Source organism: Tursiops truncatus, chromosome 1, assembly GCF_011762595.2.
Source record: "Tursiops truncatus isolate mTurTru1 chromosome 1, mTurTru1.mat.Y, whole genome shotgun sequence".
NCBI lineage: Eukaryota > Metazoa > Chordata > Mammalia > Artiodactyla > Delphinidae > Tursiops > Tursiops truncatus.
In genome coordinates this window covers 131,365,591-131,390,034 of record NC_047034.1, presented here as the reverse complement: position 1 = coordinate 131,390,034, position 24,444 = coordinate 131,365,591, and the positions used below count along the sequence as shown (strand labels likewise).

General features: G+C 38.9%; 1 protein-coding gene across 8 annotated transcripts in view; it reads left to right on the top strand.

Annotated features, from left to right (window-relative positions):
- The window catches only part of PATJ (PATJ crumbs cell polarity complex component), a 359,130-nt gene that overhangs the window by 30,501 nt on the left and 304,185 nt on the right, over window positions 1-24,444 (top strand). For all 8 annotated transcript variants that reach the window (XM_073789059.1, XM_073789054.1, XM_033865626.2 and 5 more), the window contains exons 8-12: window positions 12,180-12,398; window positions 14,824-14,926; window positions 17,243-17,334; window positions 19,237-19,378; window positions 23,576-23,719. In XM_073789059.1, the coding sequence (XP_073645160.1) occupies window positions 12,180-12,398; window positions 14,824-14,926; window positions 17,243-17,334; window positions 19,237-19,378; window positions 23,576-23,719 (700 nt within the window). The remainder of the gene's footprint in view (window positions 1-12,179; window positions 12,399-14,823; window positions 14,927-17,242; window positions 17,335-19,236; window positions 19,379-23,575; window positions 23,720-24,444) is intronic.

Sequence of the window (24,444 nt, the reverse complement as noted above, 5' to 3'; positions counted from 1 at the left end):
TTCTTTTCTTTTTTTTAATGTGCATTCTTATTATTTGTTTATTTATTTAACATCTTTATTGGAGTATAATTGCTTTACAGTGTTAGTTTCTGCTGTATAACAAAGTGAATCAGCTATACATAGGCATACATCCCCATATCTCCTCCCTCTTGCATCTTCCTCCCACCCTCCCTATCCCACCCCTCTAGGTGGTCACAAAGCACCGAGCTGATCTCCCCCTGCAATGCAGCTGCTTCCCACTAGCTATCTATTTTACACTGGTAGTGTATATATGTCAGTGCTACTCTCTCACTTCGTCCCAGCTTACCCTTCCCCCTCCCATGTCCTCAAGTCCATTCTCTACATCTGAGTCTTTATTCCTGTCCTGCCCCTAGGTTCATTAGAACCATTTTTTAATTTTTAATTTTTTTTTTAGATTCCATATATATGTGTTAGCATACGGTATTTGTTTTTCTCTTTTGCCTTTTGATTAAAGACCAATGATAGAAATGTCCTGGAATCAGAAGTGGTAATAATTTCATTTTCTGAGTTGTGGAAGTATTTGGTACCATTTTTTAATTTTCAGAGAAACAAACTTGATTTCTTTCTTTTGTAGCTCAGGCCTGAAATCCTTTAGGTTTTCAAATATCTTTTGAATTGAAATTATCATCTACAACAGCCTATCAGAGAACTTAAAAGTGCAGAGTACTAAATGTTTTTTTAGCCAATAACTGCTAACTTGGATTAAAGTATTTTTTCTTTAAAAAAAAACTATATGAATGATACTGTTAGTGTTTTCACTGTAACAGTGTGTTACCCTGTTACATCAGCTATTTTAATTTTTTGCCTTCCATACTATCTTTTCCTGTATGCATAATTTTTTCTCTCTTTTGAAAGACTCTATGGGTTAATAAACTTTTATATTTCACTGTTAGATTAGCATGCCATGACTTTGAATCTTGACATAGCTATTTGTTGGCTATCATTGACTTATGATTTCTGTTAAAGAACAAAAAGGACTCTATACCTTTTAGTTTCCTTCCACAGTAGACCGGTTATGAAAGGAGAATATTGATCAGAAAGTATCAGTAAAATGCAATGTTTGGGGCTGCTGGACTTGTAAAAGCTAGCTGTCATTTTGGTATCTTTCCTATCAATCTGATTATGGTTGTTTTGCACTTATGAATTCCTTAGAACACCTGTTTATCTGGAACAAGAAAATGTTTGACTTTCAGTGACAGGTGCAAATTATCTACATCATTTAAAATCGAGTTCAGGTAATATAGGAAAACAATAGTGCTTAGGAGGTGACTGTACTTACAGTGAAATGTCCTTTGTCCAAGCCAAGTGTGAAAACACTCACCATATTCTTTATTCTGTGGTCAGGCCAAAATTCTGTTCAAGAATGGTTTATTCACAGAGGCATCTTACCCTTATTTTTCATCATGAACACTTGACTGTCTCTTAAGTAGTTGCTTGTTTTGTTTCAAGTTTGTTGCATTGCTAAAAAATAGAACATCAAATTATCAGTGCTTAAAGTAGAAATCCAGCAATTCTTTGTTCCTTTTTCCACAGTAATTTCTTCCTTGCATCTATTTCTTTTCTAAGTCTTTCCAAACGTTTCTGACTTGAATTGCATTTCTGTTTCACGGCTCCTCTTTGCTTGCAGTAGCTTCTAGTGCCTTCTGCAGAATTCACAACAAAGCATATAGTTTTCTACTCACTGTTTTGATCTAACACCTTCTTTCATACAGGTTTCTGCAAAATTGGAGAAAAGGAAGGATGGGGAATAGACTTTTAGTTTTAAGGCCCTCTCTTTTTTGCTCTTTTCCATCCCTCCCTCCCTCCCTTCCTTCCTTTCCACTTTTTTTCTTCTGAGTTCCATCTGGAACTTACAGATGGTGCCTCCCGGAGCCAGGAGTATGAAGCTTAGAACTGTACTAGCCCAGTGGTCATGGCTCTATTCTCAGGTTGTCCTTCTGTCCCAGGTGCAAAATATCTATTTTCATCTTCATTTTATTTCAAGCTTTTTGACAGTTATAGGAAATTTCTTGGAGAATAGGAAACAGTATATTTATTATCTACTGATATTACTTTGGAGATATCAAAGTATAAGACAAATGATTAATAAGAACAGGTCTTCAGTGAGACAACTTGGGTTGAACTTTGGCCCTGCCACTTATTAGCTTTGTGATCTTGGTCAATTCAGTCAACCTTTTTGAATCTCGGTTTTCTCATTTTAAAGCTGTTCTTCACTGAAAGAGATGATATATGGAAAGTGATTTTTTTCATCCTGTAAAGTGCTCTGGTGGTGTAATTTTTCATAACTGGTTCTGTTTACATTTTGGAATCTTTAATATATTGTAGTAAAGATAAGTAAAGAGAATTCAGACTTTCTGATGAAACAAATTTAGTGAAAATGAAGTGGATCAACTATTCAAAAATTTCACAAACGAAGGTAGAATGGAACTGATATACTTTGAAAAAAATTTCTTTTATTTTTAAAATTAATTAATTAATTTATTTATTTATTGTTGGCTCTGTTGGGTCTTCGTTTCTGTGCGAGGGCTTTCTCTAGTTGCGGCAAGTGGGGGCCACTCTTCATCGTGGTGCGCGGGCCTCTCACTGTCGTGGCCTCACTTGTTGCGGAGCACAAGCTCCAGACGCGCAGGCTCAGTAGTTGTGGCTCACGGGACTAGTTGCTCCGCGGCATGTGGGATCTTCCCAGACCAGGGCTTGAATCCGTGTCCCCTGCATTGTCAGGCAGACTCTCAACCACTGCGCCACCAGGGAAGCCCTGATATACTTTTTTTTTGCTTTATGGTGGTGTGTTAGTTTCTGCTTTATAACAAAGTGAATCAGTTATACATATACATATGATCCCATATCTCTTCCATCTTGCGTCTCCCTCCCTCCCACCCCTCTAGGTGGTCACAAAGCACCGAGCTGATCTCCCTGTGCTATGCAGCTGCTTCCCACTAGGTATTTTACATTTGGTAGTGTATATATGTCCATGCCACTCTCTCACTTTGTCACAGCTTATCCTTCCCCCTCCCCATATCCTCAAGTCCATTCTCTAGTAGGTCTGTGTCTTTATTCCTGTCTTACCCCTAGGTTCTTCATGACCTTTTTTTTCCCCTTAGATTCCATATATATGTGTTAGCATACGGTATTTGTTTTTCTCTTTCTGACTTACTTCACTCTGTATGACAGACTCTGGGTCCATCCAGCTCACTACAAATAACTCAATTTCGTTTCTTTTTATGGCTGAATAATATTCCATTGTATATATGTGCCACATCTTCTTTATCCATTTATCCGATGATGGACACTTGGGTTGCTTCCATCTCCTGGCTATTGTAAATAGAGCTGCAATGAACATTTTGGTACATGACTCTTTTTTTTTTTAACATCTTTATTGGGGTATAATTGCTTTACAATGGTGTGTTAGTTTCTGCTTTATAACAAAGTGAATCAGTTATACATATACATATGTTCCCATATGTCTTCCCTCTTGCGTCTCCCTCCCTCCCACCCTCCCTATCCCACCCCTCCAGGCTGTCACAAAGCACCGAGCCAATATCCCTGTGCCATGCGGCTGCTTCCCACTAGCTATCTACCTTACTACGTTTGTTAGTGTGTATATGTCCATGACTCTCTCTCGCCTTGTCACAGCTCACCCTTCCCCCTCCCCATAGCCTCAAGTCGGTTCTCTAGTAGATCTGCGTCTTTATTCCTGCCTTACCCCTAGGTTCTTCATGACATTTTTTTTTTCTTAAATTCCATATATATGTGTTAGCATACGGTATTTGTCTTTTTCTTTCTGACTTACTTCACTCTGTATGACAGACTCTAGGTCTATCCACCCCATTACAAATAGCTCAATTTCGTTTCTTTTTATGGCTGAGTAATATTCCATTGTATATATGTGCCACATCTTCTTTATCCATTCATCCGATGATGGGCACTTAGGTTGTTTCCATCTCCAGGCTATTGTAAATAGAGCTGCAATGAACATTTTGGTACATGACTCTTTTTGAATTTTGATTTTCTCAGGGTATATGCCCAGTAGTGGGATTGCTGGGTCATATGGTAGTTCTATTTGTGGTTTTTTAAGGAACCTCCATACTGTTCTCCATAGTGGCTGTACCAATTCACATTCCCACCAGCAGTGCAAGAGGGTTCCCTTTTCTCCACACCCTCTCCAGCATTTACTGTTTCTAGATTTTTTGATGATGGCCATTCTGTCCGGTGTGAGATGATATCTCATAGTAGTTTGATTTGCATTTCTCTAATGGTTAATGATGTTGAGAATTCTTTCATGTGTTTGTTGGCAAACTGTATATCTTCTTTGGAGAAACATCTGTTTGGGTCTTCTGCCCATTTTTGGATTGGGTTTTTTGTTTTTTTGTTATTGTGCTGCATGAGCTGCTTGTAAATTCTGGAGATTAATCCTTTGTCAGTTTCTTCACTTGCAAATATTTTCTCCCATTCTGAGGGTTGTCTTTTGGTCTTGTTTATGGTTTCCTTTGCTGTGCAAAAGCTTTGAAGTTTCATTAGGTCTCATTTGTTTATTTTTGTTTTTATTTCCATTTCTCTAGGAGGTGGGTCAAAAAGGACCTTGCTGTGATTTATGTCATAGAGTGTTCTGCCTATGTTTTCCTATAACAGTTTGATAGTTTCTGGCCTTACATTTAAGTCTTTAATCTATTCTGAGCTTACTATTGTGTATGGTGTTAGGGAGTGTTCTAATCTCATACTTTTACATGTACCTGTCCAGTTTTCCCAGCACCACTTATTGAAGAGGCTGTCCTTTCTCCACTGTACATTCCTGCCTCCTCTATCAAAGATAAGGTGACCATATGTGCGTGGGTTTATCTCTGGGCTTTCTATCCTGTTCCATTGATCTGTGTTTCTGTTTTTGTGCCAGTACCATACTGTCTTGATTACTGTAGCTTTGTAGAATAGTCTGAAGTCAGGGAGCCTGATTCCTCCAGCTCCGTTTCTTGTTCTCAAGTTTGCTTTGGCTATTCAGCGTCTTTTGTGTTTCCATACAAATTGTGAAATTTTTTGTTTTAGTTGTGTGAAAAATGCCAGTGGTAGTTTGATAGGGATTGCATTGAATCTGTAGATTGCTTTGTGTAGTAGAGTCATTTTCATAATGTTGATTCTTCCAATCCAAGAACATGGTATATCTCTCCATCTATTTGTATCATCTTTAATTTCTTTCATCAGTGTCTTATAGTTTTCTGCATATGTGTCTTTTGTCTCCTTAGGTAGGTTTATTCCTAGATATTTTATTCTTTTTGTTGCAGTGGTAAATGGGAGTGTTTTCTTAATTTCACTTTCAGATTTTTCATCGTTAGCGTATAGGAAAGCCAGAGATTTCTGTGCGTTAGTTTTGTATCTTGCTACTTTACCAAATTCATTGATTAGCTCTAGTAATTTTCTGGTAGCATCTTTAGGATTCTCTATGTACAGTATCATGTCATCTGCAAACAGTGACAGCTTTACTTCTTTTCTGATTTGGATTCCTTTTATTTCCTTTTCTTCTCTGATTGCTGTGGCTAAAACTTCCAAAACTATGTTGAATAAGAGTGGTGAGAGTGTGCAACCTTGTCGTGTTCCTGTTCTTAGTGGAAATGCTTTCAGTTTTTCACCATTGAGGACAATGTTGGCTGTGAGTTTGTCATATATGGCCTTTATTATTATGTTGAGGACAGTTCCCTCTATGCCTACTTTCTGCAGGGTTTTTATCATAAATGGGTGCTGAATTTTGTCGAAAGCTTTCTCTGCATCTATTGAGATGATCATATGGTTTTTCTCCTTCAGTTTGTTAATATGGTGTATCACGTTGATTGATTTGTGTATATTGAAGAATCCTTGCATTCCTGGAATAAACCCCACTTGATCATGGTGTATGATCCTCTTAATGTGCTGCTGGATTCTGTTTGCTAGTATTTTGTTGAGGATTTTTGCATCTATGTTCATCAGTGATATTGGCCTGTAGTTTTCTTTCTTTGTGACATCCTTGTCTGTTTTGTTATCAGGGTAATGGTGGCCTCGTAGAATGAGTTTGAGAGTGTTCCTCCCTCTGCTATATTTTGGAAGTTTGCGAAGGATAGGTGTTAGCTCTTCTCTAAATGTTTGATAGAATTCGCCTGTGAAGCCATCTGGTCCTGGGCTTTTGTTTGTTGGAAGATTTTTAATCCCAGTTTCAATTTCAGTGCTTGTGATTGGTCTGCTCATAATTTCTATTTCTTCCTGATTTAGTCTTGGCAGGTTGGCCAGACTTGGCAATTTCTAAGAATTTGTCCATGTCTTCCAGGTTGTCCCTTTTATTGGCATAGAGTTCCTTGTAGTAATCTCTCATGATCTTTTGTGTTTCTGCAGTGTCAGTTGTTACTTCTCCTTTTTCATTTCTAATTCTATTGATTTGAGTCTTCTTCCTTTTTTTCTTGATGAGTCTGGCTAATGGTTTATCAATTTTATCTTCTCAAAGAACCAGCTTTTAGTTTTATTGATCTTTGCTATCGTTTCCTTCATTTCTTTTTCATTTTTTTCTGATCTGATCTTTATGATTTCTTTCCTTCTGCTAATTTTGGGGTTTTTTGGTTCTTCTTTCTGTAATTGCTTTAGGTGCAAGGTTAGGTTGTTTATTCGAGATGTTTCCTGTTTCTTAAGGTAGGAATGTATTGCTGTAACCTTCCCTATTAGAACTGCTTTTGCTGCATCCCATAGGTTTTGGGTCGTCGTGTCTCCATTGTCATTTGTTTCTAGGTATTTTTTTGATTTCCTCTTTGATTTCTTCAGTGATTACTTCATTATTAAGTAGTGTATTGTTTAGCCTCCATGTGTTTGTATTTTTTACAGATCTTTTCCTGTAATTGACATCTAGTCTCATAGCGTTGTGGTTGGAAAAGATACTTGACACAATTTCAATTTTCTTAAATTTACCAAGGCTTGATTTGTGACCCAAGATATGATTTATCCTGGAGAATGTTCCATGAGCACTTGAGAAAAATGTGTATTCTGTTGTTTTTGGATGGAATGTCCTATAAATATCAATTAAGTCCATCTTGTTTAATGTATCATTTAAAGCTTGTGTTTCCTTATTTATTTTCATTTTGGATGGTCTGTCCATTGGTGAAAGTGGGATGTTAATGTCCCCTACTATGAATGTGTTACTGTTGATTTCCCCTTTTATGGCTGTTAGTATTTGCCTTATATATTGAGGTACTCCTATGTTGGTTGCATAAATATTTACAATTGTTATATCTTCTTCTAGGATCGATCCCTTGATCATTATGTAGTGTCCTTCTTTGTCTCTTGTAATAGTCTTTATTTTAAAGTCTATTTTGTCTGATATGAGAATTGATACTCCACCTTTCTTTCTTCTGATTTTCATTTGCAAGGAATATCTTCTTCCATCCCCTTACTTTCAGTCTGTATGTGTCCCTAGGTCTGAAGTGGGTCTCTTGTAGACAGCATATATATGGGTCTTGTTTTTGTATCCATTCAGCCAGTCTGTGTCCTTTGGTGGGAGCATTTAATCCATTTACATTTAAGGTAATTATCGATATGTAGTTCCTATTCCCATTTTCTTAATTGTTTTGGGTTTGTTATTGTAGGTCTTTTCCTTCTGTTGTTTTTCTTGGCTAGAGAAGTTCCTTTACCATTTGTTGTAAAGCTGGTTTGGTGGTGCTGAATTCTCTCAGCTTTTGCTTGTCTGTAAAGGTTTTAATTTCTCCATCAAATCTGAATGAGATCCTTGCTGTGTAGAGTAATGTTGGTTGTAGGTTTTTCTCCTTCATCACTTTAAATATGTCCTGCCAGTCCCTTCTGGCTTGCAGAGTTTCTGCTGATAGATCAGCTGTTAACCTTATGGGGATTCCCTTGTGTGTTATTTGTTGTTTTTCCCTTGCTGCTTTTAATATGTTTTCTTTGTATTTAATTTTTGACAGTTTGATTAATATGTGTCTTGGCGTGTTTCTCCTTGGATTTATCATGTATGGGACTCTCTGTGGTTCCTGTACTTGATTAACTATTTCCTTTTCCATATTAGGGAAGTTTTCAAGTATAATCTCTTCACATATTTTCCAGTCCCTTTCTTTTTCTCTTGTTCCTCTTGGACCACTGTAATTCGAATGTTGGTGCATTTAATATTGTCCCAGAGGTCTCTGAGACTGTCCTCAGTTCTTCCCATTGTTTTTTCTTTATTCTGCTCTGCAGTAGTTCTTTCCACTATTTTATCTTCCAGGTCACTTATCCGTTCTTCTGCCTCAGTTATTCTGCTATTTATCCCTTCTATAGTATTTTTAATTTCATTTATTGTGTTGTTCATCATTGCTTGTTTCAACTTTAGTTCTTCTAGGTCCTTGTTAAATGTTTCTTGCATTTTATCTATTCTATTTCCAAGATTTTGAATCATCTTTACTATCATTATTCTGAATTCTTTTTCAGGTAGACTGCCTATTTCCTCTTCATTTTTTTAGGTCTGGTGGGTTTTTATCTTGCTCCTTCATGTGCTGTGTGTTTTTCTGTCTTTTCATTTTGCTTATCTTACTGTGTTTGGGGTCTCCTTTTTGCAGGCTGCAGCTTCGTAGTTCCTGTTGTTTTTGGTGTCTCTCCCCAGTGGCTAAGGTTGGTTCAGTGAGTTATGTAGGCTTCCTGGTGGAGGGGAGTAGTGCCTGTGTTCTGGTGGATGAGGCTGGATCTTGTCTTTCTGGTGGGCAGGTCCACGTGTTGTGGTGTGTTTTGGGGTGTCTGTGGACTTATCATTTTAGGCAGCCTCTCTGCTAATGGGTGGGGTTGTGTTCCTGTCTTGCTGGTTATTTGGCATAGGTTGTCCAGCAGTGTAGCTTGCTGGTCGTTGAGTGAAGCTGGGTGTTGGTGTTGAGATGGAGATCTCTGGGAGATTTTCTCCGTTTGATATTACGTGGAGCTAGGAGGTCTGTTGTGGACCTGTGTCCTAAAGTTGGCTCTCCCACCTCAGAGGTACAGCACTGACTCCTGGCTGCAGCACCAAGAGCCTTTCATCCACACGGCTCAGAATAAAAGGGAGAAAAAGTAGAAAGAAAGGAAGAGGATAAAATAAAATAAAGTAAAATAAAATAAATTTATTAAAAAATAACTATTAAGAAAAAAAAATTTTTAAGTAAAAAAACAAACAAAAAAAACACGGACGGACAGAACCCTTGGACAAATGGTGAAAGCAAAGCTATACAGACAAAATCTCACACAGAAGCATACACATACTCACAGAAAGAGGAAAAGGGGAAAAAATAATAAATCTTGCTCTCAAGGTCGACCTCCTCAATTTGGGATGATTCGTTGTCTATTCAGGCATTCCACCGATGCAGGGTACATCAAGTTGATTGTGGAGATATAGTCTGCTGCTTCTGAGGCTGCTGGGAGGGATTTCCCTTTCTGTCTTTGTTCACACAGCTCCCGCGGCTCAGCTTTGGATTTGGCCCCGCCTCTGCGTGTAGGTCGCCGGAGGGCGTCTGTTCTTCACTCAGACAGGATGGATTAAAGGAGCCACTGCTTCGGTGGCTCTTGTTCACTCAGGCTGGGGGTAGGGAGGGGTGCGGATATGGGGCAAGGCTGCGGCGGCAGACGTCGGCGTGACTTTGCACCAGCCTGAGGCGCGCCATGCGTTCTCCTGGGGAAGTTGTCCCTGGATCACGGGACCCTGGCAGTGGCGGGCTGCACAGTCTCCCGGAAGGGAGGTGTGGATAGTGACCTGTGCTCGCACACAGGTTTCTTGATGGCGGCAGCAGCGGACTTAGCGTCTCATGCTCGTCTCTGGCGTTCGCGCTTTTAGCTGCAGCTCGCGCCCGTCTCTGGAATTCCTTTAAGCAGCACTCTTAATGCCCTCTCCTCGCGCACCAGGAAGCAGAGGGAAGAAAAAGTCTCTTGCCTCTTCGGCAGGTCCAGACTTTTCCCCAGACTCCCTCCCGGCTCGCCGTGGTGCACCAACCCCTTCGGGCTGTGTTCACGCCGCCAACCCCAGTCCGCCAACCCCAGTCCTCTCCCTGCGCTCTGACAGAAGCCTGAGCCTCAGCTCCCAGCCCCGCCCGCCCCTCCCGGTGGGCAGACAAGCCTCTCAGGCTGGTGAGTGCCGGTCGGCACCGATCCTCTGTGCGGGAATCTCTCCGCTTTGCCCTCTGCACCCCTGTTGCTGCGCTCTCATCCGCAGCTCCGAAGCTCCACTCCTCCGCCACCTGCAGTCTCCACCCGCGAAGGGGCTTCTAGTGTGTGGAAACCTTTCCTCCTTCACGGCTCCTTCCCATTGGTGCAGGTCCCGTCCCTATTCTTTTGTCTCTGTTTATTCTTTTTTCTTTTGCCCTACCCAGGTACGTGTGGAGTTTCTTGCCTTTTGGGAGGTCTGAGATCTTCTGCCAGCGTTCAGTAGGTGTTCTGTAGGAGTTGTTCCACGTGTAGATGTATTTCTGGTGTATCTGTGGGGAGGAAGGTGATCTCCGCGTTTTACTCTTCCGCCATCTTCTTCCTCCTCCCTGATATACTTTTTGATGTATTATGTTTTAAACTTTACAATGAGTGAAATATACAAACATATAAAAGTATACATAGTGTCTGTGCACATTTTAAATAATAATCACCAATGTACCTATAATCCAGTTTATGAAATAGATCGTGTTAAATAGTAATAATGATTACCCATATATATATATATATCACCAGCTTAAGAAGCAGGAGATTGCACATCCTTCCTCTAAACTCATCCAGAGTCATGATGTTAAATACCTTCTATATGCTCATGACTCCCAAATTTAAATGTGTAGTCTGGACTTCTCTGCTGACCTCCAGACTTGTATATCCAGCTGCGTATCTGATATGTCCACTTGCAGTGTCTAATGGGCATCTCAGACTAGACATCTCTAAAACTGAACTCCTGATTTCTGTTCCCACACACCTGTTCCTCTGTAATTTTTTTTTTTTTCAATCTCAATAGCAACTCTATCTTTCCAGCTGCTTAGGCTAAAACCTTAGAGTTTTGATTCCATTTTCCCCTCACACCCCATGTAGAAGCTATCAGCAGAGTCTGTTGACAGTTCATTAGAAATACATCTAGAATCTCACTTCTCAACACCCCAACTGCTAACCTAGTCCAGGCTCTTGTTGTCTCTTTGTAGATTATTGCATTAGCCTCCCAACTGGTATCTCTGCTTCTATTGTTTTCTCCTTTAGTCTATTTTCAGCTTAAAGGCTGGAGTGATCTTGTTAAAAATAAGTCAGATCATGTCACTCCACTGCCAAAAACCCTCCAATGACTTCCCTTCCCCCTGGCTCAGAGCAGATGCTGTATACTGCTGACCCCCTGGTAATGCTCCCATCGGTTCTTTTTTTTAAAATAAATTTATTTATTTATTTTTGGCTGTGTTGGCTCTTTGTTGCTGTGTGCGGGCTTTCTCTGAGGTGAGTGGGGGCTACTCTTCATTGCAGTGCATGGGCTTCTCATTGTCGTGGCTTCTCTTGTTGCGGAGCACGGGCTCTAGGCGCGCAGGCTTCAGTAGTTGTGGCTCGCAGGCTCTAGAGCTCAAGCTTAGTAGTTTTGATGCATGGGCTTAGTTGCTCCGAGGCATGTGGGATCTTCCCGGGACAGGGCACGAATCTGTGTCCCTTGCCTTGGCAGGCAGATTCTTAACCACTGTGCCACTAGGGAAGCCCTCCCATCGGTTCTTGACTACTCTCCTCTTTGCTCATTCTCTTCCAGCCACACTGACATCTTGCTGTTCCTCAAATGTGTCACTGGGCTTGTTGGCCCTTAGGGTTCTTCACTTTTTGTCGGTGGCCTCTGATCTGACTTTCTTCCTTTCCTAATGCCCAGGGCTTTCAGGTCACTTCCTTACGTATGTGGCTATTTTTACCTGGTTCTAGGCCATTAGGCATGAAGTGATATCCTCAAGCAAATGGCCATTTTAAAAATCTGGTTGCTCTTTTCCTTTTGAACTCTCCTCCTGTGCCCCCTCCCCTTCTTTTTTTGTTTTACAAGGACTTCCTTTTCTCTATTGCCAATTCAGCTGTTCATTAAAAGTATTATATTTTATTCAGCATTTTTAGATGGCTTCTTTATCAGCCATTTTGCCACGAGTCAAGGTCTGATGAATTGTTATTAACTAGTGAAGTTAGACCAATGATTTCTCATAATAATTTTTTTTTTCCTTGGATTAAAGGATGGAAGACTCCAGACAGGGGATCACATCTTGAAGATTGGTAGCACAAATGTGCAGGGAATGACCAGTGAGCAAGTTGCACAAGTGCTGAGGAACTGTGGGAATTCTGTCAGGATGCTTGTTGCAAGAGACCCAGTTGGTGAAATTTCCATAGCCCCTCCTGCCCCTGCAGCCTTACCTGTTGCCCTGCCTGCTGTAGCCAACAGGAGCCCTAGTTCTGTGAGTATACAAATTACTCTTTCATGGTAAATTCAGTACTGGGTGTGATTTACTGCAGGATTAGAAATGTTTTCCACTCCAAGTGTCGCATGCGTGTGAGTTGTGTCTCAGTGCTCAACAGGGAAGCAGAGGAGAGCCCAATTTGTAGACACTAGACAAGTTTGATTTTCTTTTTTTGCCATTTCTCAGGGTTAAGTCATTCAACTTCCCTGAGCCTCAGCTACTCATCTGTAAATTGGAGAATAATAATACCTGCATTTCTATTTCATAAGATTGGTGAACAGATATCCAGATAGTGGAGGGGAAAGTGTAACTACTGGTCAGCGTATGTGTGTTATCACTGATAAGAACAGACTGGCCAAAGGGAATAGACATTAATAATAATAATTTTTATTTTGCTTATTAACAATCATTACAGTTATATAATCATTACCATTAATCATTATCAAGCACCTGGAATTGTCTAAGTCATCTGAATTTTTCATAAGAATTCTGCAAGATAGGTCTTATCATCCACTTAATAGATGAGGAAATGGAAGTCCAAATAACTTGTTTTAAAGGTCATACAGGTAGTAATTTGCAAAGCTGGGGTTTGAATTTAGATCCTTCTGGTCCATTCCAAGTTCTTTTCTTGGTTTTTGTCTTTCAGTCTTATTAAGATAAAATCGACATACAGCACTTTATAAGTTTAAGGTGTACAGCCTAGTGATTTAATTTACATACATCATGAAGTGATTATCAGAATAAGTTTAGTGAACATCCATCACCTCATATACAATTAAAGAAATAGAAAAAAAATTTTTCTTGTGATGAGAACCCAGGATTTATTCTCTTAACTTTCATACATAACATACAGTGCTAATTATATTTATCATGTTGTATATTACATCTCTAGTACATATTCATCTTATAATACAAGGTACAAATGGAAGTTTGTACCTTTTGACTGCCTCAATCTGGTCCCCCCATCCCGCAGTCCCAAGTTCTTTCCATCCATCTCACAGGCTCTGAATCAAGAGATAATAAGGCAAAAGGAAAGAAATAGTTTTTAAAAGGACAAGCCAGGAAGAAGAAAAGAGAAGTGATTATGGTGAGAAGGGGGTGGGAAGCCACCTTTCACATTCATTTGAGGAGCCATTTGGTGTCTTCTGAAAAGCCTTTCCCTACTTGGAACCATGTGAGTGGAAGTTTTCTGTCGGAGATATTAGAATCATTTTTCTTCTCCAAACTAGTGAGAACCATTTTCTTTTCCATCCATTCTTCTGGTTTGCTGAAGCCTTCTACTTTGTAGTGAGGAACCAGTGTAGCTATGTGATAAGTGAGAATTTGATGCAATCGGTTATTTACTTTCTATTATTAATGTTTTGAATTGAAAGCAAGGTATTATGTTTTTAGACACCTTACTCTTTTTTTTTTTTTTTTTTTTTTTTTTTTGCGGTACACGGGCCTCTCACTGTTGTGGCCTCTCCCATTGCGGGGCACAGGCTCCGGACGCGCAGGCTCAGCGGCCATGGCTCACGGGCCCAGCCGCTCCGCGGCATGTGGGATCTTCCCGGACCGGGGCATGAACCCGTATCCCCTGCATCGGCAGGCGGACTCTCAACCGCTGCGCCACCAGGGAAGCCCGACACCTTACTCTTTTACAGAAATATTTTAAATTAGAAGACAAGAATGATAATCAGTTTTAGGTCAATATTTTTTGCTTACAATGGTTAGGCTTACCATTTGTTTCTAACTTTTTCTTTAAATTCTTTCAGATACAAATTTACGCTGAGTTTTTTCTAAGTGGCTGTATTAGTTTTCTCTTGTTGTATAACAAATGATCACAAACGTTGTGGCTTGAAGCAGTACCCTTTGTTGGTCCACAGCTCTGTAGGTCTGAAGTCTGGGTGAGCTCTGTTGGGCTCTTCTTAGAGTCTTACAAAGCCTAAATCAAGGTGTTGGTCTGGCTGGGCTCTTATCTGGATGCTCTGGGAACAGTCCATTTCCAAGCTCTATCATATTGTTGGCAGAATAGTTTCTTGTAGCCATAGGACTGAAGTCTCTGTATTAATGGCTGTCAGCTAAGGACCTCTTTCAGCTCCTTAAGTCCCCCTGTGTTCCTTCTCACATGACCCCTCCTTCTTCAAACCACAAGTCCAGTCCTTATGCTTCAAATCTTTTTCACTTCCCTTTCTGCCATCAATAGGAGAAAACTCTCTGCTTTTGAAGGGTGCCTGCTTAGATTAGGCTTACCTGGATAATCTCCCTTTTCCATGATATAAACACAGGAATGGCACCAGGGATCAAAAGTCAGAGACAATCTTAAACTTCTGCGTAGCACAGGCGCTCAGAAAATACTTGACAAACCATGCACAAATTGACTATGTACACAAGCTAGATAACTAAACGTTATATTTAATTAAAATTATTTTTTTCCTTTCAGGACAATTCTACTCTTTTTGAAACTTATGATGTTGAACTCATTAAAAAAGATGGACAAAGTCTTGGAATTAGAATTGTTGGTTATGTTGGAACCGCTCAGACAGGTAAATGAATCATTTCTATTTTACATTTGGAAATAATTGTAAAGGATGTTAAGGTTTCTAGAGAGTAAAATTAAATATCTGCAGATCTTAATCTAAACATTGAACAATAAAACCATGAATCTGTAATAGCAACCAATTACAAAAAATGATTAGAGAATCACAGTTTTATCTCAGTAGTTTTATAGCTGGCTCAATAGTCATTAACAAAGGAATTTAATTTATCCAACATAGTGTATAACATTTGAATTGTACTTCCTCGTTTCTAAGATAGATATATTTTGAATATTGAGACTGTTGCATATTATGACATTTTACATGTGATAAAGTAAAATGATTACTGCGTATATTTCATATTGTGAATGTCAAAAAAGTATTATTATTATGTTTAATTATCAAAAGAAGATAAAACAAATGCTTTAATTAGAATTATTTTTCTTTCATATAAAGGGAATACATTGTAAGAATAAATGCATGGCCCAAGTATCTCTGAATAATACTCCCTGAACTCCAACATGCAAAGCTTTGGTAACTTTCACTGTAAGAGTTACTCTATTATGATAAGAAATCACTATCACTAGTAAAGAAAGATAAATCTTTTTCACAAATATTTGCTAGTAAGATGAAAAGTTAAAGTTATGAAATGTTCTAGTTTTTTAAAAATTGCAAGGTTACAGAGTTAATTTTTTTTAAGTTATTATTTTGCATATTTACAGCAGGTGGAAAGATTAAAAGTGCTAATATATTCAAAGTCCTGAATGAAATTCATGTCAGACCACCTTGTGCTATTTTAGCCTAATGAAATAACTGTTTTCCCTTTAGATTTTTCTAAGTGCCACCATTTTTAGGTTCAGAATTTAAATGAGTTCTAAAGAGCTAAGTATGGATTGTATAATAATGTTGCAAAAAAAATGTACTGAGTAGCTCTTAATATGCTGTCTGGTTAGAGAAATCATAAACTTGTGGTTTATGAACCTTTATTACGTTAAGTTTTCAAGTTGTAAACCTAGTGATATACATGCAGAGTAAAATGAAGTGAATGATAGATAACAGAAAATTTGATGTTTATGTTACTGAATAAGAAAAGAATCATTTTACTTCTTTACCCTCAAAAGAAGCTTTTGGGACTGGAGCAAGGGCTGGGGGAGCAGTGTTGAATCCAAACACTAGAACATTTTATACCTCAATATACTTTTTAAACATGTAATCTTTCAAAATAGTTTTTGCTTTATTCCATTCATTGGAACTTTTGAGCAGTTGCTTTGCTTAGTTTTAGAGGGAGTAGAAAAATGAATATAAGAAAAGTCTATTCAGGGAGATAAACATGTAAATAACTGTCAGTTGTTTGAGGATAAATGAAACGTATGTGTTATCAGAAATGCAAGCAAACTATCATCATATAGCAGATGAAAGACTCATTATGACAGAGGGAAATGGAGAATTCACAAAGAAAGAGGCATTTGTACTAAGCATGGAAAAGGAGACGGATTTAGATAGAAGGGTTGAGATCGACAGGAATAAAAAATGAGAAAAGGGATAGAATATAGAAAATCCTTGGTGTTTTGGTGGAACATCATGAATCTTGTGTGTCTGGACTTTTGTCTTATTGGAGCAGTAGTTGGAAGATGAAGTAAATCAAGAAGTTTGGGGCAAATTATGGAGGTCCTTGAATGTGATTCTATGAAATTTACATTTTATCATGTAGGCTGTAGGAATCCATTGTTGTTTATATTCCTTCTACAGACAATATTTTAAGTTCATTTGAAATTGAGATAAAAATATAAAATCTTCCAGAGCTATGGTCTTTCTTTTTCTAACTTTTCTTCCAGCCCTTGCCCATAGGCATGCATACTTTTTATATAGTTGTAATTTTTATATACATTTTATGATATATATAGAAGCTAACATGAGCAGTGAACTAAATGTAGGAAGACCTGTTAGGGCCCTCTTTTCTTAGTGCTGCTGAGAAATGATGAAGGTTTATGGCAAGTCAGCAGTGAGAAGGGAGATGGACCAAGAGAAGAGAGTAAGACTTAACCTGAGCTCTCCTGAATTCCAGCTGATACTGGAATGCATTTCATCAAGGTTCCATTACTGATTATTTTTCCAAAAATAGGCATCAATCAAATCATTTCAAATTTGGGTCACTTGTTATGGTGACAGTTTGAAATAATCCATCAGTTTCTCTGCTTGCATTCAGAATAGTATTTATCAAGCCTTCAGTCAGCCCCTTTAGCTAATTAACCTCTTGATATGAATTTTGCAATCAAGGCCTAATTAGAGCTTTCTTCCTTTTTCCATATGTTTTGTGCACCGTAGGAGAAGCTTCAGGGATTTATGTGAAAAGTATAATACCTGGCAGCGCTGCATACCACAATGGTCAAATTCAAGTGAATGACCAAATAGTTGCTGTAAGTAACTGCCCTCTGTTTTAGAACTGAATCAAGTTGGGGGAAAAAGTTATCATTATTATAATATATATGCAATGGGAATGGCTTAATATAGTCTCATAATGTTTTTAAAAAATTAAGATTGTTAGTGCAGTGAAATCTCATTAATTTGGACTCTCATGGTCCTAAATTTTTTTTAATTAAAAAGAAATTTTTTTAATTGAAATATAAGTTGATTTACAACATTGTGCCAATCTCTGCTGTACGGTAAAGTGACTCAGTTTTACACGTATATACCTTCATTTTTTAGTATTCTTTTCCATTATGGTTTATCCCAGGAGATTGGATATAGTTCCCTGTGCCATGCAGCAGGACCTTGTTGTTTGTCCATTCTAATTTTTTTTTTTAACTGCCTGTGAAAAAAGGAGTCACTAATGATATTGGCAGGAAAAAAAATACTGTATACATATGTATATTATAATATACATACACATATATTTGAAAGATGCTCTAGCATTCTCTTATAAAACATTTCAAGCACCTCTTTGTGTTCTTTAAATTCATCAATTTTATATGCAATTAATAGGCCATTTACTAGAGCTATTTATCTCTTTGTGAAAGTAGTTTTTCTATTAATAGTAATTTTGAGTATATACAAAATTGAGATTTTTTTGTTTTTGAGAATGCCATCATTGCCTTTTATTAATTTGGATTGTAATTGGTATTTCCTCCATTTAGTAGAAATTAGTTAAATTTTGCAGTTTATTTTCTTTTTCTTTTATAAATTTATTTTATTTATTTTATTTTTGGCTCCATTGGGTCTTCGTTGCTGTGCACGGGCTTTTCTCTGGTTGCGGCGAGTGGGGGCTGCTGTTTGTTGCGGTGGCTTCTCTTGTTGCGGAGCATGGGCTCTAGGTGTGTGGGCTTCAGTAGTTGTGGCTCGCAGGCTCAGTAGTTGTGGCGTGCAGGCTCTAGAGCGCAGGCTCAGTAGTTGTGGTGCATGGGCTTAGTTGCTCTGCGGCATGTGGGATCTTCCCGGGCCAGGGCTCGAACCCGTGTCCCCTGCATTGGCAGGCGGATTCTTAACCAACCACTGCACCAGCAGGGAAGCCCTACAGTTTATTTTCATAATAATTTTGAAGCATGTATACACACACATTTAATTTATTGATTTATACAGAAACAAATGTTTGTTGGTATAATTTGAATGTCCTTCAGGTCCATCTAAGGAAGCACCTTTCATGACCCTTGGCTTTTCTGTTATTGGGCTTAGGAAATATCTTGTGACTGGCAGTTTGGAGATGAGTGATAACATTTTGGAGAAGGTATTGGGGGAAAGCTATAGCAGTGGTTTGGCTAGCTTGAAGAAGATTGAGCGAGGAAGCCTGTTGGTCATGATGGACTTAATAAGAATGTGTGATTGGACTTGACTGAGATTAGCAAATACCTTTCTTGCATGTGCTTTTTCAGAATACTAGAAAACCTAATGGAGGGAGATCAGTTTCTTCTGGAAAATATCACATAATGATATATAGTAGAGGGGTGAAGTATTGGATGGCCTGTTCACTTTTAGTAATAATGGCTTCTAGTAATACGTCTTGAGAGCTCTGTATAACAACTGACCACCTTTTATGGCACTTTGAATTTTGAATAGCATCAGAGATTAAGACCCTCTACCTTTCTCAGGCTATAAGTTAAGTGTATGACTTAGGAATACAAGTTTCAGTTTGCTTTCTCGTTTCTCAGAAAATTTGTCAGCATGTTTTACTACTAATTTTTCATCCTTATTCAAAAATACTTTCTTAGGTCTAATACAAATTATTTTGGGGATGAAATGAATTGCCTAACTTTATACTGCCTTGCCAGAATTAAAAGTGGTAGCTAACTTGGAACTTCTGTTTAATGTATCTTTTAATGTTTTAGGTCGATGGTGTGAATATTCAGGGTTTTGCCAACCAGGATGTTGTTGAAGTGTTAAGAAATGCAGGGCAAGTGGTACACCTAACCCTAGTTCGAAGGAAAACATCCTCATCTGCTTCTCCACATGAAGGGCCCTCTGACAGAGGTAATTAATTCCTCTGTCCCTCCGCCTACCTTGTCTGGGTTTGGAAGATCAACTCATTTGGAAGATCAACTCATTGTTCTATAAGTCTGGGAAGGAAAAACTGCCCACCTTGTGAAAAGTAGCAGTGGAGAAGTGAAATCAATTCATTTATGCCTTGAAGAGTTTCCTTTGCCTATTGTAACGTGCCAGTCCAAATGTTAGAATGTGAACACTGACATGCATTAAGCTCTGAGAGCTTCTCTAAATGGAGATGGAAATCATTTTCCCAAAAACCTTCCAAATTTCATTTATTTCTTATATTTGAATAATAAAGCTTTGCCACATTTTGTTCCAGGGGCTCTCAGTTGTCTAATGCTTTGACACTTTGCAAACTTCAGGTTTCATATTACCTCTAATGATGTATTTGATTCTAATATTTCTTGATTTACTTTGTGAACTATAGCAAGAGAAAATAAAATATGGATTTCTATTAAGGACACTTTTATTTATAAAATAATATTTGTTACTTTGATTATAAGAATAGTAAATTTTCATTATGGAACAAATGCAAAATTGTATGCATGACAATTTTTAATTATCAACTTACAAATGTAGATAGATCAACAAAATTTGGCAATCATGGGAACACATTCAATTTAAAATGAATGACTGGGGCTTCCCTGGTGGCGCAGTGGTTAAGAATCCGCCTGCCAATGCAGGTAACATGGGTTTGAGCCCTGGTCCGGGAAGATCCCACATGCCACGGAGCGGCTGGGCCCGTGTGCCACAACTACTGAGCCTGCACTCTAGAGCCCTTGAGCCACAATTACTGATCCCATGTGCCACAACTACTGAGGCCCGTGAACCTGGAGCCCATGCTCCACAACAAGAGAAGCCACCTTAATGAGAGGCCTGCACACCGTGGTGAAGAGTAGCTCCCGCTTGCCGCAACTAAAAAGAAAGCCCGTGCACAGCAACGAGGACCCAACACAGCCAAAAATAAATAAATAAATTTATTAAAAAAAAAAAAAAGAATGACTGGCAGGTCTGGGGCCCCGCCCCTTACACTTCTCAGGACTGACCTTCTGGCAGCTGGGCTGCACGCTGAGCCAACATTGACAGGTCCTCGTGATGTGGCCGGACGTGCCCCCTCTCGTGAAATCATGGTGGCATACTGGCGACAAGCTGGACTCAGCTACATCCGATACTCCCAGATCTGTACAAAAGCAGTGAGGGATGCATTGAAGACAGGATTCAAAGCAAATGCCAAGAAGACTTCTGGCAGCAGCATAAAAATTGTGAAAGCGTAAAAGGAGTAATTTACTCTGACTACAGCTTGAAATGTTGCATGTTCAAGGTGAAGATGTGTGGGCACGTGTTATGGCAGATTGAAAACGATCTCCCTTCATGGAAAGAAAAAAAACCTGTCTTGTTCATAGATTGACAATGCCAATAAATTAAAGTACGGTTCAAAAAAAATTAAAATGAATGACTAATTATATAACTAGTGGGTAAGAAATAATTCCATTAGAATTTGTCAAACGTTGAGTACCTATTTTTTCCCCTCCTCTGAAGATATAATGAGCCTAGAAATGTTTGCTTTCAACTGATATTAAATTGTATTTACATTGGAACTTTTTTAATTTTATTTTTCATTTATTTATTTATTTGGTTGCACAGGGTCTTAGTTGTGGCAGGTGGGCTCCTCAGTTGCAGCTTGTGGGCTCCTTAGTTACGGCTCATCAGTTCCTTAGTTGTGGTATGCGAACTCTTAGTCACGGCATTCATGTGGGATCTAGTTCCCCAACCAGGGATCAAACCCGGGCCCCCTGCATTGGGAGCACGGAGTCTTAACAACCTCGCCACCAGGGAAGTCCCTATGTTGGAACTTTTTAAGTTTTATGTGGTGGTGGAAATTCTGCTGCTGAAAGATAGATGCCCTGTCAACTGCATTGTGTGTATGAAATTTAAAATTGCCTAAATAGTACAGAATGTACAAATGCTGTATTGACCTTAAAGGTTTACATACATATTTATACCATTATAATGGTTTTTAGTAGCTGTGATAGAGCCTTTGGCTTTAGTCTGCTGTATCAGATGAACTATGTCATCGGCGAATTAGCAATTCTTTACTGGGCGTGCCTACATTTTAAATTTGTATTGGGATAGGTTTTGACTCTAAATCTGCACTTCTTCCATGGTTTGGGTGTCCCTCCTGTGTGTTTCACTAGCACCCTTTGAAGAGCACTCTACTGTAGCATTTTTCACACCGTGTTGTAATCACCTGTTTTGTGTGTGGCCACTATAATGTAGGGGAGTGGTTATGCCTGTGTCCCCTGCCCCATTGAACACATCTCTGTGCGCCTTCCTCATAGTCAGCATTTAAGTTTGTTTTACTGAAACAAACTGCATGGCTTCTAGCTCTTGTGCAATACCTTCCTCTGCCATTCAAAATCTTACTGTCTTTTTCTCCTCTAAACTCTTATTTGCATACCTTGTATATACTTATTTGTGTACCAATTTGTATACTACTTGTAGCGTACAACCAATCATGTATTGCTTTGTACTCTGCACACTGTTTAGTGTGTAACTCTTCTCCCCAAGCTACATTAGCAGCTTCTGGCTGGCATTTGTCTTGCTGGCACTGGGCTGTGCATTTAGTGTGTATCAAGAGATTAATGTTCTAAAAAATCCTGTGTGGTTTAAAATGTCATGTGAAGATCATAGGAACTTTTAACTGGTTATATTTTTAAACTTTTTATTATAAAATTTTTTGAACATACAGGAAAATTGAAAACTAATGTAACAGATACCCAAAAACCCACCATTTAGATCAGCAGTTAACATTTTGCCATGTTTGCATCATCTGTTTACCTTTTTCTGAACCATTTAAGAGTGAGTAGTAGATATCATGACAATTTAGCCCTACATCAGTTATAGCTTCTAAAAATAGTCATGATATCATTATCACACCAAAGAAAATTAATAGTAAGTCCCTAATATCAAATACCCAACACATACTTAATTTTTCCCAATTGCTCCCAAATGTCTTTTGTAGCTCCTTTTTCCACTTCCCTTTCTTCCCCTCGAAAGCCTCATAAAATCAAGATCATTGATTTTTATGCATTGAGCCTATTGCATTGTATTATGCTTCTTTGGTTTCTTAATCTAGAAGAATCCCTTGCTCCTGCCTCCATGGCATAGACTTTTTGAAGGGATTTGGCCATTTGTCACTAGAATGGTACATTGAGAATTTGATTGTTTCCTTGTGGTGTCATTTGACTTGTTCCTCCATCCCCTATGTTTCTTGTGAGCTAGGAGCTAGAGCCTTAAATTCAGGTTCAGTATTTTTTTTTTTTTTTTTTTTTTTTTTTGCGGTACGCGGGCCTCTCACTGCTGTGGCCTCTCCCGTTGCGGAGCACAGGCTCCGGACGTGCAGGCCCAGCGGCCACGGCTCACGGGCCCAGCCACTCCGCTGCATGTGGGATCTTCCCAGACCGGGGCACGAACCCGTGTCCCCTGCATCAGCAGGCGGACTCTCAACCACTGCGCCACCAGGGAAGCCCAGGTTCAATATTTTTGATAAGAATACTTTATAAGTTACATGTGGTTATTTAAAAATAACGTAAAATGATTGTTGTTCAACCTTTCTTGTGTTTAAGAGATACATAATGACTGGCATGCTTGAGATTGAATGCTTACTTAACTCAGTTTAGCTAAGGAAGGAAACTCTGCAACCAGGAGAATACTCTCCCCTTTTCTTCCCATTCACAAGGTTACTTATGTAGAGTTGTTTGTGAAACTCATGATGATGTCATGCCAGAACCTAGGATTGCCCAGAGCAACGGAACTGGCTTCTTCTGCATATCTTGCTCCCTGCCCACCACAGCAGCAAGAACATATGGCCCCCAGTGTTCTCCTCCTTCCCCCCACCCCCCAAGGCTATATTGAAAAGCATCTCCTCCTGCTTTGTCATTGACTTTACCTTGCTTTTCTCTTCCCATTGCCTAGTTCCTTATTCTTTTCAATAATACTACAAGTGTATTTTTTAATGAATTGAGTGGTTATCACAAGTGGCATTTTAACTAAAGGAATCATATGTGTAAGTTACCTGAAGAGTTTATAAGGAGGTTGTGAAATGGGACAATAGAGTGGAATAAGCTTACTTAAATATGGCCTTCATCTGATAGTGATTCAAATTAACAATTCTTATTTTAGGAACTGTGGTAGAACCACCAAAAACACCAGCCCTCTTTCTGACTGGAGCAGTGGAAAAGGAAACTAATTTCAGTGAAGATGAGGAAACTGAAGGAAGAATGGATAATCTAAAAAATGACAATATACAAGCCTTAGAAAAACTGGGTAGGCACGAAGCATTCAATTCAAAGCTTTCTCTCTTTATAGTTAATATAATATGAGGAATTTTAGAGGCATTTTTAGAGATATAAAATAAGATATTCTTAATATCAACATCTTAACACTTGTGGCAGTTGAGAATCGAGCATACTGTGGCTTAATCATTGTTTAATTATGTTGATTTTTTTGCGGTACACGGGCCTCTCACTGTTGTGGCCTCTCCCGTTGCGGAGCACAGGCTCCGGACGCACAGGCTTAGTGGCCATGGCTCACGGGCCCAGCCGCTCCGCGGCATGTGGGATCCTCCCGGACTGGGGCACGAACCCATGTCCCCTGCATTGGCAGGTGGACTCTCAACCACTGCACCACCAGGGAAGCCCAATTATGTTGATTTTGAATACATTTTATTAGTGTGATAACTTTTAATCTTGTCGGCATTTTTAATTACTGCATACTTTAGCTTGTATTATTACCATCGATATAGCTATAGATATACAGCTGTCTGTATACATATAGCAGTATTTCCTTTTCACCATAACAATAATGTATACATTTTTATATATTTTATCAAATTTCCAGGTTGCTATATATTTATTGTTTAATTTTCTTTTTAATTGATGTGCAGCTTTGTCCTTGTGCTTTGTTCTTTGATACCTTGTCTACTCTAGTTGACTGTATTCTGTAAGCATGTTGAGTAACAGTCTCACACAGTTTCCTATACAAAGGCACTC